This window comes from Oryza sativa, chromosome 7 (assembly GCF_034140825.1).
Source record: "Oryza sativa Japonica Group chromosome 7, ASM3414082v1".
Lineage (NCBI taxonomy): Eukaryota > Viridiplantae > Streptophyta > Magnoliopsida > Poales > Poaceae > Oryza > Oryza sativa.
Genome location: NC_089041.1, coordinates 7032763 through 7045320, shown reverse-complemented (window position 1 = coordinate 7045320; position 12558 = coordinate 7032763). Strand labels below are relative to the sequence as shown.

The following is a 12558-nucleotide window of genomic DNA, read 5'->3' as shown; positions in this document are numbered from 1 at the left end:
TATATATAGAGAGAGAGAGAGAGAGAAAAAACGAGGGAACAAAACCTACCGCGCGTACGTTAACGCCGATCGGCCGATCGATGTCTGGGTCGTTTTCAACTGTATAGTAGAGTGAGTGGTCTCTGGCGTGGCGGCACGTGCGGCCATCGCCTAATTTCATCACAAAAAGGAAAGAAGAAAGAAAGGCGACCGATGGAGACGTGGACGGGGGGTCGCGCGCGAACGTACGTGTGGATTCATCGAACCTGACTGACCCGACCCGATCGACCCGAGCTTCTGGACGCTTTTGTTATCTAGGCCGACGGCGACGTATACAGGCCTCGTGTAGTTTGCGAAAAAATAAATTTTAGGTTATACTTCCTCCTTCGTATTTTAATATATGAAAAAGTACGAATTACCTTTCGAACTATTACGGTCATCTGAATTACCCTCTTGAACCACAAAACCGGATATTTTTCACCCCGAACTATGTAAACCGGACGAATTACCCCCCTCGATCCAAACCGCGGTGGTTTTGGTCTACGTGGCGGTCCAGTCAGCAATTTATTTATTAAAAAATAGGTGGGCCCCACCTATCAGTCTCTCTCTGTTCTATCTCTCACTCTCTCTCTCTCTTCTCCTTTAGACGGCCGCGGCGGAGGCAGCAGCGCGGCGAGGGGAGGCGAGGAGGCGGCGGTGGCGGCGAGGCGAGGCGGCGGCGGAGGAGGCGAGGGGGTGGAGAGGCGAGCGCGTCGGCAAGGCGAGGCGGCGGCGGAGGAGGCAAGGGGGTGGCGAGGCGAGGCGGCTCCGCGTGGCCCGCGACACCACCGCTGCTGCCTCCTCCGCCGCACCCCGCCGCCGCGCTCGCCTCCTCCGCCGCAACCCGCCGCCGCTCGTCTCCTCCGCCACATCCCACCGCCGCTCGTCTCATCCACCTCACCCCGCCGCTGCTCGTCTCCTCCGCCGCATGCCGCCGCCGCTCGCCTCCTCCGCCGCCCCCGCCGCCGCTCGCCGCCTCATCCCCCGCCGCTCGCCTCCACCGCCGCCGCCGCTCCCTGTCGCCCGCCTACCTCCGCGGCACGCGTGAGTGAGAGAGAATGAGAGGAGAGAGAGAGGAATAGTTGGATAGGAGTATGACAGGTGGGTCCCACATTTTTTTAATAAATAAAATGCTGACTGGACTGCCACGCGTACGCCACGTAGAGCAAATCCACCACGGTTTGGGTCGAGGGGGGTAATTCGTCCGGTTTACATAGTTCGGGGTGAAGAATGTCCGGTTTTGTGGTTCGGGGGGTAATTCAGACGACCGCGATAGTTCGGGGGGTAATTCATACTTTTTCCTTTAATATATGACGCCGTTGATTTTTTAATAAACGTTTGACCTTTCGTCTTATTCAAAAAATTTATGTAATTATCATTTATTTTACTGTGACTTGATTTATCATCTAATGTTCTTTGAGCATGATATAAGTATTTTTGTATTTGCATAAAAAATTTGAATAAGACGAATGGTCAAACGTTAGTTAAAAAGTCAACGGCGTCATACATTAAAATACAGATGGAGTATCGGATATTAGAATGGATTTTTTACACGAATAAAAATACTAATTTTATAACTCGTCTGGAATCTTTTCAGTCTAATTAATCCGTAATTAGCACTTAGGCTCAAAAGATTTGTCTCATGATTTCTTCCCTAACTGTGCAATTAGTTTTTTTTAAATCTATATTTAATGCTTCACGTATGTGTCTAACAATTTGATGGGATGTTTTTAGGAAAATTTTTTTGATAACTAAAGCAGGCCATATAATTAATACTATTGGCAGCGATGACGTCAGTGCCGACTTCATCCACTCTTGCACGTATAATTAATTATATTATTACTTCTAGATTACTACTGCCCGGACGGGAGGTGATGCCATAGGCTACAGCAATGTGTGTAGGTACGTGGTTCTTCTGCAGCCATGGAAGTGTGTGGTCCGTTTGTGTGCATATTCTTTACCTGCTTTGCCGGTTGAATGTCGATGCAAAAGTTTTCAATTACGGATAGTTGTTCATGTGTACTCCTCTGTCCCTTAAAAACATAAATCTAAAATTAGATGTGACACATTCTAATACAAAGAATTTAGACAGAGACATATCTAGATTTATAATACTATAATGTATTATATTCAGTACTAGGTTAATTTTTTTATGGGACGAAGGGAGTGAGTGATCTTGAGAAGCATATATTGTTTACGGTATGTGGCACTTACATCAGGTGCCATATGGCAGAGGATATCAATATATGAAGCACTCCCTAGATTAATATATATTTGGGGGGGGGGTAAAATTGATTTTTTTAATGTATTTACAATGAAAGTTGACCGTGATAGCGAAGAAAGGAAAGCACACTAGCGCGGTAGCATTTTGTTTAACTCATGTTTATCCATGATAAAATGTGTAGTAGTAGTAGTATACTTGAACTTTTTGTTTCATTCTCATGAATCCGTGCGGCATCAAATACTCTCTCCATTCCATATTAATTAATCATCATATAAACATATAGAAATTTCAAATTGATCATCATATAAACCTGGTCCCTTTATTTGACATGCAGTATTATTATTGCATCTATGCATGTAAATTGAGTATCCATGCATACATTTAGGGATAGGTAAGCATTTGTTTCTTGTGCATACGAGGAGTTATAGCCTACATGTTTCTTGATTCTTTCCCTCCACATACTTAGATTATATAAAATGCATAATAGTTTTTTCTTCTTAGTGGAAAGACTTATATGATAACTAATATGAAATGGTTGGGGTACTAGCTACGGGCCTATACATCGCACATGATCTAGATCCACCAATCGGTACTACAAGTGTAACTGTACACACTTGCGTACGTCCTACTAGTAGCTAGTAGGTAGTAATTCTATGTCCTATAGAAACTAACATTTAAAGTTTTCACTAATATCCTGCAAAACATGTCATTCAACAATATAATCAAAGAAGTTCCCTAAAAAAAGAATTAATCAATAAAGAAGTGGGACCATATACTTCAAAAATTTTAAATATGCTAAAGATTATTTTGCCATGTGTCGTAATTTCTGTGACCATATAGCTCCTGCGTTCGAAATACAACATGGCAATGAGTTGTGGAAAGGATCGACTAATTAATTAATTACACGCGGAGAGATTATTCGTGCTCCTGTCAACCACATTGCACGCACTTGACCATAAAATGACAGCTGAGTCTTAGTAACCTGGTCATTTCTAGTAGGAAAACTAATTTGCCTCTAAAACCTTCTTACAACCGTCGAGTTTTGTGGGACGAAAGAAGTAGGTGAAGTAGTAGAGTGGAGCAGAAGATCCTGAGCCTCGAGGGATCAATGCGTGCATGCGACAGTGCTGACCTTTCCCTGTCGCCCTGTCGGTTCCCTGTTGGATGATGATTCCAGGTGATGAGAGAGTGGCGCGCAAGTAGCCGCCGCCTCCTTCCATAGCATATCCACGAACCACGATGGCCGTCCGTCAAGGGGAGCGAGGGGCCGCGGTTTATTGGCTCCGTAGTACGTACTACCTCCGTTTTAAAATAAATACAGCCGTAAATATTCCTCCCTAACATTTGATCATCCATTTTATTTAAAAATTTTATAAAAAATTCAAAAATATTTAGTTACACGTAAAGTACTATTCATATTTTATCATCTAATAACAATAAAAATACTAATCATAAAAAAATTTCAAATAAGACGAGCGGTTGAACGTTGAACGTGAATAGTGCAGAACTACACTTATTTTGGGACGGAGGGAGTACGAGCTAGGCAGCCGCGTGCAATTTTGGCTGTGTTTAGTTACACACTAAAAATGAAAGTTTAATTAAGTTTTTTAAAAAAATTGGAAGTTTATGTATGCAGAAATGTTTTAATGTGATGAAAAAGTTAGAAGTTTGAAGAAAAAATTGGGAACTGAACTCAGCCTTTACATTCTCTTTCAATGAACGAACGCTCGATCGCAGGTTGTTGACGGACGCATGCATTTCCACGTGCTGAATAAAAATCATACTCCAGCAATGAGCCTGCTGCCTACTTCGATGCGTCGCATATGGATATGGGCCATATGCAATGCAGTGCACCCCACATCGTTCCATATACGCACGGCGCACACCCTGCTAATTAATTTGGTCAAGCCTGACCTTTACTGCTCGTGCTAATACTAATATTCAGGCCCACTTCTATTCTTCAGCTTCAAGCACACTTAATTTCCAACTATTAGATGATACTTTTTTTTTAAAAAAAAAAATCTTTATAGAAGTTGTTCAAAAAATTTAAATAAAACCATTTTTCAAGTTTATAATTATTAATACTTAATTAATTATATGCTAATGAGATTTCTCGTTTCGTGTGTGGTACAAATCTTGCTCATCCACCTGTAATAGAACGAATCATAAGAATGTGTTCTGTTGGTTGATTTATCAATTCCATGCCCCAAAAAATTAAAAATAAAAGATAAAGTTCTATTTTATATTTTTGGTGCAAAATAAATTCGCATATAACATGGCATTAACCCCAGCTCACCACCATCCCTGTAAAAGGAAGAGTAGGAGGGGGGACGCCCCAACTCTCTCAATTCTAAAACCCTAGAACCTAAGTCGTCCGATCAACTGATGCGGGAAGAGATTAGTGAGGTGATCTATATAATTTTCTTTTGTTTTATTGACAGAAAAGCCAACGCCCTATACTTCTCCTACAGTGAGAAGAATTACGAGAAGATGAGAAAAGAAAGAACAAGAAGTAAATCAAAGTGACCGGCTTCAATGGCTTCATCCTCAAGTTAGCAGATAAATAAATTCTGCATTGAGTAAAAGTGATCATGTTTAAACTAAATCATTGAGATTATGTAAATTAGACTCAACACGTTCAAAACTCCATTTTAGTTTGGCTACTTCCTCAATTTTTGTTAGCACACATTTAAAATTGCTAAACGTTACGTTTCTTCTAAAAACTTCCTATATAACGAGTTGCTTTAAAAAAATAAAAAATATATGTTTTTCAAGATTTTAATAACTAATACCCAATTAATCATATACTTATCACGCTTCTCGTTTTACACATGGCTAATCATCCGTTCAAAAGCACTTTAGAATGCACCCTAATAATAGCATCTTCTAACTAAAAAAATTATCTCAAAACATATCAATTTCTAGCTACTTCAATCACAATCATCTCTCATTTAATTTCTCTATTTTTACTTTCTCATGTCTTAACTTATCACAAACTTTTCTCATTTAATTTCACATTTTCCCTTAATTTCCGTAAAAAAATACTTATATATTTTTAGATGGAGGGCGTAGTCCACTGTGATGCTACAATTTGTGATTTTAGATTTTCGGGCTTTCTTCATTGTTTTTTGTTACTCAACTTTTATATTGTTATGAAGAAAAGTAAAAGAAGATGACCTAAAATTATTATTAAAAAGAGTTAAAATCCAAAATTAGCTTGAAAAAAGCTGTACCAAATTTAAAAGCTACCTTTGCAAACATAGGTAGAGGGAGGAATAGCTTCAAATTAACATATTGTTTTTCAACGAGCATGCCAACTTCGCTGTGTTATAAGGTGAGGGTGGGGAAACTTCCCTTTCAGCATGAGAATCGAAACGATGGATTAGTGCACGATTAATAAAGTATTATAAAAAAACTCTAAAAATAGGTTAATAAACTTTTTTAAAACAACTTTTCTATATTTATTATTTTTATTTATCTTAAAAAAAGGCATATCTTTTAGTAGTTCGGTAAACGTGCGCGTGAAAAAGGGAGCGAGTTGCGAAAGAGAAGAAAAAACACACCCACCACTATATGTCTTCACCGTTGACAGCACGGCATGTACGCCAAGCTGCATCTTACATATGCCTCCTCAATATATATTCGGATTCCTTATACTTTTAATAAAAATCAGCGCATAAAAATCTCTTATACTACTGCAGATTCTTCAACTTTTTTACACCTAAAAGTCTGAAAAACCTTTTTGTCCAATGTAAAAACATGGGAAGAAAGGCTTTTACCCTCGTGGGATTCTAGACACTTGAGTACATGAATCCAAAAAAAAAAGGCAAATGGACCTTTTGGATTTAGTGAGCATAGGCGCAGACCATACACGACTAGATGTGGAATTTACACTTACATCTTCCCTAATTGAAAACCGAAAATTCCTTCTTGTTAGGTTGAATGAACCGTCAAACTTTCGTATACCAGTAGAGAACACAGTAAAAAGCATAATTAACTTATTACTCTAAACAAGTTTCAGATGCTGATCGACTCCAATTACCACATGGTTGGTCCACATGTAAATCAGAAAAGAGAGTAGCGTCGCCCAACACATATTTTTAACAGACATAATACTAGGATTAACACAGCAACTTAGGCAAGCAGGCAGCATCAAGTTACCAGATATGGAAGCTGCAGCTTCCAGATGCCTCCACTATCTAAGGCTCCTTTCATCTTGAAAGAATCAGCACCCAAAATTTCACACTAGATACTGCTTTTCACTTTTCTCAAGTTCAGAACGTTTTACATGTAAACAACGCAGAATCTTCAGATTTTCTTGGTATAGGCACTGAAAGAATAACCCAGTGTCAAAAGCAAAAGGTGATCTGATTTGGAGACAAAGATGGAGAGAGAGCCCCACACCTCTCAGATCTGGCACATTTTTCTTACCAACGTAGTACATGGTATCTTGTCTTCCAGAAGGGTTGGGCCCTGAGATATGTAGCCACCTTTGTCTTCCAGATGTCTGAGGCATATGGAAGAGGACATGAGATTTTGGATTAGTATGCAATCACATCAAAGGACTACACATGTAATTCATGCTTAGTGAAGACGACAGTGGAACAATGGACCTAAGCTTGACCACAGCAGCACCATTAATTCAAATGTTATTCTAGGATTTGACGATTTGTTACTGATTCTGCAGGAGCCTAAGGTGGATAAGTTACTAGCGAGAATGACCTGGCCAACTTTTGTTTTGATTAAATGTAAGATTATTCGTCACAAACTAGCATACCGGTTCACACAATTGATTATTCTTTGGTAGTATTGCCTGAACCATCAATCAACATATATGACCCTCCGTACACACAAAAAGACATTCCGCCATATGTAAAAGGTGGACTCCATTCTGGAACAGAGAATGGGTTTCGTGAAAATGCATTATTGAGCAATACAATGGTTGGTTTAACTCCACGAGACCTACAAAAAATCAAACTAACACCAGCCTTGAAATCAAATACAGTGTCATGTTATCTACCTATCCAATATCCAGGTGCTCAGCTGCCTTAATATAGAAATGCAGGAAACCTATTAGTAGCATTGAACTGACCGGGATGTTAAGGTCTATATAAACTCCTTGCAGTTCAATAATTTATTTTGTTTATATCAAAGATCTCGATCATGCAAAGTAATTTGTAGGTACTTACAAAAATATTTTTTTGTAAATTATAGGTGAGGTGTTTGATTAAAAAAAATTATAAGTGAGGGTTTTCTAATGTTAAAAGGCTCTTCATAATTTTGGTTGGTTCTGCAGTGTAACATCAGTAGCATGTAACAACTAGTTTCACTACAAATGGATTGCATCAATGTCCTCTCCAAAAGAGAAAAGAAAAAAAAATATTTGGGAAAAAGATCGGAAGGGTGTGAATTGCATGCACTGAGCCACTGACTACTCCACTACCAGCAATACTATTTCAAAGCTTGTGCCATTTAGTATTGAGATACCATACAAGCGCCAGACAAATTATTAAAGAAAAGCTTCATTGGTAAATGATGAGAAACTAAGCAACTGACAAGGATGTGTAAGATCATAAAATTGGGGAGATTAAAAGCATGACAGCAAATCTGAAAGTTCTATCAGGCTTAACATTTGTGATTGTCTCATGAAATGTTTGATACGAAGAAACAAAGTACATCACTGATGTGCGTACGGCGTACCATCTAGTGCCAGAATGCTAGGACCACAGCAATACTGAAAAGTATCAACAAAGCAACATTCCCACCAGGCAAAATATCTTCACATGAACCAGACGATCTGTATGAAGAAACATACACAAAACTGGTCATTACACACTAAAATGATAATATGTCGAACACTAAATCATAGAACACCAACAGTTTAGAAACTCAAGTTTTTTTTGTGTTACTGTAGTTTTATAATATTTTATATTACAAAACATAACATCATTTAATCATTTTAAAAAAACATGTCTTGCATCTGGAACCAATGATCCTATGTCACATATATTGCATCATGTTACTCACACACACATAAGATAAGATGTGAAACAAAGTCAAAGATATCTCTGGTTTGCCAAGAGAATGAAAGGGATGGATAGCTACTTAATTTTAGAATTATAAAGCTGGCTTGGTTGTTACTAATTCACACCAGTGACTATCATAGTTCTTGAAGAGTGACAGGTTTAAATCTAGAAAAAAGGTACAACTAATGTCTCGAAAACCATGTGATTGTATTGACAAAAGGAGGTGAAATGTCCTATCTTGAGGCTAACTTGAGTAGTAATAATGGTTTGTTACAGATGTGAAAAGAATGAGACACATGATTCACAAAGAAAGTACATCAATAGTGATGTTAAGAATGATATTTTGAGCTGGAGGTTGTGGACAGGCCCAAAAGCTCTGATCCTTGAATAAAATGCATGATTTAGTGCCTTCCAATGGTTTTCGTATTCAGTACATGTCAATCTTGCTTTCAATCCCTAATTGTTACTTTTACAACCTCTTTTTTAATTTCCTACTTGACCCAGTACAATATGAAATTTCAGTCTTGTATTTTGTCATAAGTTTTCTTAGTTACCATGCACCATGCTGCAGTTTTGCTAGACATTATCAAAGATTTTGTATAGTCATTCTAAGAATCATTACACATTATTTGAGCATTTCTATATCCTCCTTATTTGCTTCCGATTCATAATTGTTGCCTTTCTGACTATTTTTGTAATTTCCCACCAAACCTTTTCTTATGGTTCATCATGAACTTTTTGTAGTTACCATGCACCAGTTCCACATAGTTACACGGTCCAGTTCTTTTAGACATTGTACAAGATAAGGAGAATTTATACCAAATTTTCATAAATAATAATGCTACTGATCATCATACATTATTTGATCTGAGCTCTCTCTATCCTCCTTGATGGTTATCTAAATTTATATCAGATATATTGAGTTATTGACTAACTGCAAAAAGTATCTTCTAGAAGAGACATGGTCTAATGAAGTTACCTCTTTCATAAACTTTTGTTTATTTACCATGCACCAGTTCTGCATAGTTCCCATGTTGCAGTTCTGCTAATCATTATCTAAGATAAAGAGAGGCTGCTACCTGGACGATTTATATATAATCGTTCCACAGATCATTACACACTGTTTGAGCATCTCTCTATTCCTCCTTTAATTGTTTTCTGAATTTCATACTATAAGGCATATTGAAAACTGAAAAGTTTATCTTCTACTAGAAGAGACATGGCATAAAGCATAATTGATGTTACCTCTTTCTCTTCTGTGACCGGTGAATCCAGGCCATGACAGGAGGGAGGATCCCAAAAAGGAAGCAGTTTGCATAAACCCCAGCAAAATCCAGTGCCTTGGAGAAGGCCGCTGAGAAGAACGACGCAATAACGATAGGAATAATCAGCACAATCCATGTGAGAATAGCCCCATTTCTTCCATGGCCACCGCTAGATTCAGAGAGCTGCCCAATTCCTCGCTTCGGAGAAAACCTCTGCCCAATCAACTCCACTGTATCAGCCAGCTGCTTCGGAAAGCTCACCGCGTATCCTATCAAGCTCGTCGCCAATGCGGCAAACGCAAAGCCTCGAACGGCAGGCAATGCTGCTGGATTCACCGAGAGCAGCAGCTTAATTGGATCATCGAATCTCGCACCGCCACTGGAACTTGCCAACCCGAGAATGACGGCATTCCAGGACAACACCATGGCCAATGGGACGGCACCGCCGATCAGTATTGCGCGCCGCGCATCGTACACTGAATCCCCCACAATCTTGCAGATGAACGGCGTGATGACATGGAACCCAAGCGTCAGGACGGTCACCGGAATTGCAGGCAGGATGGTAGCAGGGCGCCAGCAGGCGTAGCCGAGCGATCTCAGCATGCTGCTCCGGCCGACGGAAACGCCGGTGACAACAAGCGCGGTGATGGAGGCGAGCATCAGGCCGCAGAGCGCGCGGTTGGCGCCGTCGACGGCCTTGAAGGGGAAGAACGCGATGAGCGTCCCGGCGAAGCACGGGAAGATGGCGTTGGCCAAGGCCGGATCCACCGCCGGGAAGAGCTGGGACACCAGCGAGCCGATGCCGGCGACGCAGGCGACGAGCAGGGAGAAGCTGAGGGCGGCGTAGACGACGGCCACGACCGCCCCGAGCGTCGCCCCCAAGGTGCTCGACGCAAGTCCCGTGAAGCTGACCTCGTCGACGCCGCCGTCCTCCATCGCGGCGAAGCTGAGCTCCGCGACGAGGACGATGGAGGACACCACGTAGACCCACGAGAGCACGATCGCCGCCGTGGACGGGACCGGCCCGGAGCGGATGGTGGCGGACGGCAGCCCCAGCATCCCCGGCCCCACCGCCGTTCCGACGATGAGGCTCACCGCCGCCCAGAAGCTCTTCTTCTCCCCTCCACCGGATACCCCGTCCTCGACGAGCGGCGCCGGTGATTCTTCTTCGGCGGCGTCGGCGTCGCCGTAGTCGCTCCGCCACCGCCATTGCCGCCTCGGCGACAGCCAGGACAGCGGCAACGGCTGCGGCTGCGGCGGCGCGGGGTTCTTGGAAGCTAGTGGCGGAGGGCGACGCGTTCGTGGCTCCGGGAGGCCGAGGCGGCGGCGGCGGCGGAGCGGAGAGGGGCAGGTTGCCGGCGAGGAGGGCGTGGCGAGGTGGAGGCGGCTGGAGAGTAACATGGTCAACGGTAAATTTTGGTAGGGTCAAAGGAGGCGGGTGAATTCTGGGCCTCTTTTACCATTCGAGGCCCAGTTTTTCAACATACGAGTTTCTAAAACATTTTGGATTGGGAATTTGAAGAATGAATAATAATACGTAGTACAAACTGAGCGGATTCATGTAAAAAAATACTGTAAAATTTCTGCGTCCTAATGGAGCCTCAGCAAGGCCTTGGAAGATTTGGGATTAGAGAAATTAATATGGCTGAATTTACGTTTCCATTGAAACGGAAGAATTTTAGTGAATTTTCATTATCATTAGTAAGTAGTTCAAGTGTTCAACCCATGCAAGAATCCTTGAAAACAATCCTACGGTTAACGCGCTCCACTTGTGATGGAGGAATTTTGCAAAAATGAAGTAATAAAGCCTCGTAGTGATCGATTGAGGCTACCAGTTTGGTGTGTTAAGGCCATTCGCACTAGTTTGAGGAGCTGAGACTACCACATAGGACGAAGACACGGAAAAAATAATACTTACCACAAGTTTCACAGTTCTTTGTGAAAGTCATTCTCTCCTCCATCTCCGACCGCCGCTCTTCCCCCCTTCTCCCCTCCTCTGGTGGCTGCCGCTCCCCCTTCCTCCTCCAACCACGCCTCCTCTTTCTTCTTCCGGCCGCCGGCCACCGCGCTACCCCACTGGGTATGCGCCTCACCTCCTCCATCTCCGGCCGCCGCGGCTCCCCCACTTCCTCCGACCGTGCTCCTCTGGGGTCGCCGTCACCATCCGCACCGCGCCCGGAGACGGAGACGAAAGGAAGGACGACATGGCGGTCGCGGAGGAGGAGGTGACGTCGTCGGCGAAGATGGTAGAGCATGTACTCGCCGTCGACGACTTCACTCGCCAAGAATTGATCTCTGGCGAAAGGCAGCGAATGGGTGCTACCAAACCTTAGGGATGGCAGTGGGTCGGGTCGGGCACGGGCAGAGCGATTCCATGCCCGACCCGAGACCCACATGCCCGTGCCCGACCCACGCCCGCCAGCTCTATCGGGCAAAACTCCATGCCCGTGCCCATGCCCGACGGGCACGGGCATGCCCAACGGGTACCCACTGGATACCACAAAGTTAAAAACAAATTTAATCACAGCAAAACCACATGTACACAACACAAAATTTCAGATCTGGCATTCACATACACAAAATCACAAATATACATACACAAATACTAAGATACACATACACAACATCAATTTCAGAAAATGCTTGCCGTCATCTGTGCACAGCCACCGCCGTCGTCTCTGCGTCACCGCGCCGCCCCTCCCGTGTGCCGCCGCCGCCCCTCCCGTGCGCCGCCGCCGCCTGCTCCCTCCCGTGCGCCGCCGCGCCGTCGTGCCACCCCTCCCGTGTGCCGTCGCGCCGTCATCTGTCCGCCGCCGCGCCGCCCCTCCGCGCCACCCCTCCCGTGCGCTGCCGCCGTGCCACCCCCTCCCGAGCGCCGCCGCCGTGCCGCCCCCCAAGCACCGTCGCCTCTACCTCCGCCTCCCAACGCCGCCCCCTCCTGAGCGCCGCCCCTTCCTGACTCCTGTGCATGGTGCGCCATGCCGCCGCTAGACAGAGACAGAGAGACACGGGAGGGAGTGAGAAC

The 12558-nt window shown here is 43.5% G+C and overlaps 1 protein-coding gene across 3 annotated transcripts; it reads right to left on the bottom strand.

Annotated features, from left to right (window-relative positions):
- Positions 1 to 6223: 6223 nt before the first annotated feature.
- LOC4342752 (uncharacterized) lies at positions 6224 to 10960 on the bottom strand. 3 transcript variants are annotated; one of them, XR_001547230.3, is made up of 4 exons: positions 9514 to 10960; positions 7943 to 8039; positions 6647 to 6749; positions 6224 to 6572 (listed from the first exon to the last, which is right to left on the bottom strand). XR_001547230.3 is itself a non-coding variant. In XM_015789609.3 (3 exons), exons 1-2 carry the CDS (start codon positions 10932 to 10934, stop codon positions 7946 to 7948), a joined length of 1515 nt encoding a protein of 504 aa, XP_015645095.1. In that variant the 5' UTR covers positions 10935 to 10960; the 3' UTR covers positions 6224 to 6749; positions 7943 to 7945. The 3 variants fall into 3 exon arrangements, 1 of the variants encoding a protein (XP_015645095.1); XR_001547231.3 differs by having other exon boundaries at positions 6674 to 6749; XM_015789609.3 differs by having other exon boundaries at positions 6224 to 6749.
- Between the last annotated feature and the right edge of the window lie 1598 nt (positions 10961 to 12558).